The sequence below is a fragment of the Propithecus coquereli genome, unplaced genomic scaffold (assembly GCF_000956105.1).
Source record: "Propithecus coquereli isolate 6110/MARCELLA unplaced genomic scaffold, Pcoq_1.0 Scaffold14, whole genome shotgun sequence".
Lineage (NCBI taxonomy): Eukaryota > Metazoa > Chordata > Mammalia > Primates > Indriidae > Propithecus > Propithecus coquereli.
This window is the reverse complement of record NW_012138302.1, coordinates 1,729,256-1,734,479: the sequence shown is the minus strand read 5'-3', so window position 1 is coordinate 1,734,479 and position 5,224 is coordinate 1,729,256. Positions and strand designations below refer to the sequence as shown.

The window sequence follows — 5,224 nt, the reverse complement described above, 5'->3', positions numbered from 1 at the left end:
CACAGTCCAGCCAGTCATCCATGATATGTGTGTGGATGGTGGTGCAGTTCGATTCTTCTCTCCTAGTGCTTCAATGTGAAAAAATAAATGTTCGCTTTTCCTTCACATCTCTGGCCATTTCTCCCACTCCTACCAGAATGTGCACTAAGAGTAAAATGAGCTTATGTATGTATAATTAACTAGAAAAATTACATGGTACATGGCAAGGTTAAATACAAATAACTCCAAACTTAATGAATTTTCTAGGCAGCAGCTTTCCTCCTTTATCATGATCAGTGAAGAAAAAACAAACTATATGGTAGGTCCATGTTTTCTTAAATTTTCTACCAGACTCTTGCCTTCCTACAGTGAATGAACTGTTCTTCACTAAGATTTTTTTTATGAGAAATGTTTTAATATGAACGGTATTGCATAGAATTAGGCTGATGGTTTGATGTTCAATAGGTTAGATGCTCTCATTGTTAATTTCCATATTGACAGATTCTAGCTGGAGCTAAAATTAGATAAAGAATACCTCGATCTCGGCTGGGCGCAGTGGCTCATGCCTGTAATCCTAGCACTCTGGGAGGCCGAGTCGGGCGGATTGTTTGAGCTCAGGAGTTTGAAACCAGCCTGAGCAAGAGCGAGACCCCGTCTCTACTAAAATTAGAAAGAAATTAATCGGACAACTAAAAATATACAGAAAAAATTAGCCGGGCATGGTGGCGCATGCCTGTAGTCCCAGCTACTCGGGAGGCTGAGGCAGAAGGATCGCTTGAGCCCAGGAGTTTGAGGTTGCTGTGAGCTAGGCTGACACCATGGCACTCTAGCCCGGGCAACACAGTGAGACTCCGTCTCAAAAAAAAAAAAAAAAGAATACCTTGATCTCATTTTGCCATGTGGGAACAAAAAATCCTTCCTTGGCTCATGTGGAAAGAGATTTGGAGTATAAAAGTTGGTGGATTTGTATGTATTTATAGAATAAATAGAATATATGTTATAATTAATAAGGGATTTAATTAATTACATATTAATAAGGGTTTTTAAAATATTTTTCTCACATGATATTTAATTTTAATTACCCTTCACATGATTAGTTTACAAGCAGGCACAGTTAGGTCCTCAACTGCAGAAACTGCAGGCATCTGAAGGCCAGGACTTTAATTTGGCCACCATCTTAAGATTTCTCTACTCCTTCCTTTGCTCCTCCCCGTACTCCACAGTTTGAATCGATGCTGTTCCATATAGGGTACTTTGCCACCTACCTCATCTCTGACTGCAGTGCTGTATTTTTCACACAGTAAAGATAGGTGCTGTGTTAATCTTACCATGCCAACAATCAAGGCACCACCTAGCAGAGTCAATGAAGGCCAAAATAAACAGTGGAAGATAACCATTTGGTCATACTTTTTTACAAGAATAACATTTTCAGATTGGCTGTCTGGACTGTAGAAGCATGAAAAGGGGGTTCCATTTTTGTGATCGAAGAATTCCTTTATGTCCAGAGCATTGTTGAGCAAATCATTCCTATTTCGGTGGCACTTGGGTGTGTAAAAGCACTAGGAATATAGAGGAGGAAAAAAAGGTACTGTCACCAATACCAAGCACTTAACAGTTCTGATTCTGAAACAGCTTCAGGCTGAAGCTTCCAGAGGGAAATTTCAATCTTAGAAAATGGTAAAATATTACATAGCAGGAGGGCCAGAGTGAAATGGCCATTTGCAAGCACTAAGAAAGGATATGGGAAGGAATTCTTAGACTATATAACATTGCAGGAAAGGCAGTGACCGACTTCATAAGGACTATGACTCCTCCCCACATGCAGGTCCTTGTTCTCTTTCTGGACAGTAACCCAACAAATCCATTTGTCCATTCAACAAAAACGTATTGAGCCCTACTAAGGCTTTCAACACTTAGTAGTGCCTCTGTTGTCTTTGTCTTGATCTCCTGTCACCAAATCTTTCCCTAAAGGGTAGCACATTGAGGCTTTTGCTCTAGGCCCACAGTGAGGGAGACCCACCTGGGCTTTGGTTCCTGGGAAGCAGAACCAGTGGAGAAGAAGGGATCCCTATCAGCTACTGACTTTTTCAAAAAAACTTGAGGTTTATTAACATATCCATTAGACATTTGAGGTACTGTGCTAAGGGCCTATAAAATGTTTGAAACCTCAAAAATTATTGCATCCGAAATAGAAAACGGATATCTTCAAATTGAAATTAGTGCTCAATTAAAGACACAAAGTGTAACAATATGTCAACTAGCAACTTTTATATGTAGGTGTGAATATAAACTTTAAATATGACCCAGTTACATAACTTACTAAAATAAAAATTGTAATAAACCTTTAAATTTCTTTGATTAAAAAAATTGCTTGATTTATAGTAGACTGTGAGTACATTTTAGCACTTTTCAATGATGGGGAGTGGGATCTCCGAAAGCAAGAGTGCCTGCAAATGACTGCACGTTGGCTCAACCTGGGAATTCCAGACACCAAGTTGTAAAACTGGAATAATCCCTCTTCTTTCTGTGTATGCCATTTACCTCCAAGAATGCTTTTAGCTTCATTTAGCCTGACTTGATCACTATAAAATTGTTCACTAGAAGCAAATAGATTTATCCCTAGAGACAGCCCTGGGTTTTGTGCCCTGCTAGGGACAGTCTGGCATGGAAGGGCTGTTGCAGTAAGAACTCTTTAATTACATGAACTTTCCATTACCTTGGAATTTATCTGGACAGCCTCTTCATTGTAATGTAGGAGAGCTTTCTGACCTGAATGGGCGAGGTTCACAAACACCTGAAGACACGGGAATGTCCCCTGACCGCGGCAGTCCACACCACAGGTGAAAGCACAGTCCAGCCAGTCATCCATGATATGTGTGTGGATGGTGGTGCAGTTCGATTCTTCTCTCCTTGTGCTTCAATGTGAAAAAATAAATGTTCTTCACCCACTAGAAGATTCAGTTCTACATTTCTAATATGGTAGCCAGAGGCATTTGTGTATTTCAATGCAACGTAGGGCCATTTCAGAGGGCACATAATGATCAGGGAGCATGGAGGACACGGAGACGGGGTAAACGGCAACATGTTGCCAAGTTTCATCTCACTTCTGATCCTACTGGCGTATTTCTCACTATACCAACCCTTAGAGCAATGGTTTTCAAACTTCAGAATCACCTGAATGAGTTTGTTAGAATGAAGAATTTGTTAAAGTGTGGATTTTAGGGTTTCACTGCTAGATACTCCGTTTCAGTAGGACTGAGTTGAGGCCCAGGAATCTGTATATTTAACAGTATTTAAGATGCAGGTATTTGGAGAACCATACTTTAAGCAATGTACTGTAACCACCAAGATTCACACTCACTTAGGAATATCCTCTCTCCTGCCTGCCTCATTATCTCAAGATGCACCCACTGCCTTGTCCTGATGAAAATGTGCCTTTGGAAGGAGTCCAACTACAGGGCCCTTAGTCAACATAGCCTACAGAAGATCTGGTAACAAGGTACAATTCCATATGCCCACTCTACTTTCAAAGAGGCAAGTACAAACCATACAAGGAAACTATCATTAGAATACTTGCCATACAAGGAAACTCTCATTAGAATACTTGCCATGTTTTTGCTATCAGTGAGTTCCTCGACGTCAGGAGCTACAGCCTATTCATCTTTATGTTCCTCAAGGCATGAAGCAGAATGCCTCTCACATAGTAGATTCTCAATAAATGTGCTGAAGTAAATTTTACTTGGAAAACATTCCTTCAGAATTTGCACATGTGCTACATACACAGAATGTCCTCAGTGCTGTGAGAAGTGGCAGACAAAATTCCTGCCATGAAGATCTTGTGGTGGTTGAGGAGAAAGGATATACGTGTATGTATGAAATAATTAGAGAAAAAGTCCAAGATAAAGTAAATGAGGGTGGGAAGAAATGCCTCGATTGAATGTATGCGACCAGCTCCTCATGTACCCTCACACTCACATCTAGGTGGGTCCCTGTGTTTATTTACTGGTGCCTTAAACACAGAAAGTTAGATTAGCAAGCTCTAAAGTCAGAATGTTTGAAAAGCAGGGCTTCTTAACTTCCACCTTTTATGGAACAAAACTACTCTCTGAGATGGCACAAGACCGTAAGGCAAGAGAGCCATGACAATGTACCACTCTTAAGCATTCACTTAATTACTTGGACTCAACAATTTCCAGAAATGCTTAGAAAAGTAAAACTTAAATATGAGCAACACTTTTTTGCCAGCTTGAAAAAGGTATCTTCATATAACTCTTTTGATGGGGATATTTGCTAAAAAGAAAAGAAAAAGGAAAAAAAAAATAAGAAAAGAAAAAAGAAGGTATCTTCAAAACAGCTCCCAAATCTAGAGTGGGTACAGTAGCTCGCGCCTGTACCAGCGCTTTGGGAGGCCAAGGCTGGAGAATCAACTTGAGGCGAGAAGTTTGAGACCAGCCTGAGCAACATAGCAAGACCACTGTCCCTACAAAAAAATAGAAAAATTAGCTGGGCATGATGGCATGCACCTGTAGTCCCATCTACTCAGGAAGCTGAGGTAGGAGGATCAAGTAAGCCCAGGAATTTGAGGTTGCAGTGAGCTATGATGATGCCACTGCACTCCAACCAGAGACCCTGATCAAAAAAAAAAAAAGAAAAATCTTCCAAATATATCACATTTCAACAAATAGTATGATCTGCCTGAGCACACATGTGTGCACACAAATATTTACTCAACTTATATAGATATATGTAATGCAGCTATATTTTTTTAAAAAAAAAATAGATAAGGAAAATGGAGTAACAGGAAAAGAAGGAGAGAAAGCTAGAGTGAAGTCAGGAGTGCATACAAACATGTAACCTGATGACCAAACGATCCCTTATAGTTATGAGAACCAAGATACAAATGTGCCTCTGAGCTTCCTAGCAGCCAGAGCAATGAACACAACCAGATACACGATTCCTGTTGTCCACTGAATAAAAGTAAGCTGGTTGATCAGGAGCAGCACAGTTTCTCCTGGTGCTAATATTAAAGAGAAGATTCTTCTGGAATCCTTGTAATAGCGGGACAGTGGTGCTGTAGTGGATGGTGACCTCTACATTTTTGCCCTAACAATGGTAACCCAGGAATGGCAGGAGATGACTCTGATAAATAAGCAACATAGGCCACCCATGTCCTTTTCTATGACCCCTTTCCCTCAGTGAATTCCTAGGCCACCTTCTTCCCAACCACCCCCAATGCCCCCTCCCC

General features: G+C 40.5%; 1 protein-coding gene across 3 annotated transcripts in view; it reads right to left on the bottom strand.

Moving 5' to 3' along the window:
• Window positions 1-5,224, bottom strand: part of KCNMB3 (potassium channel subfamily M regulatory beta subunit 3) — a 13,353-nt gene that overhangs the window by 2,298 nt on the left and 5,831 nt on the right. The window contains exons 2-3 of one of the 3 annotated variants that reach the window (XR_001137256.1): window positions 2,696-2,894; window positions 1,062-1,538 (exon numbers count right to left, since the gene is read on the bottom strand). Coding sequence is in view for 2 of the 3 variants with exons in the window: in XM_012639413.1 (XP_012494867.1) it covers window positions 1,140-1,538; window positions 2,696-2,894 (598 nt within the window). In the remaining variant the exon portion in view is untranslated. Of the gene's footprint in view, window positions 1-1,040; window positions 1,539-2,695; window positions 2,895-5,224 lie in introns of those variants that run through there. The other 2 variants (XM_012639413.1, XM_012639414.1) reach the window with 2 other exon arrangements.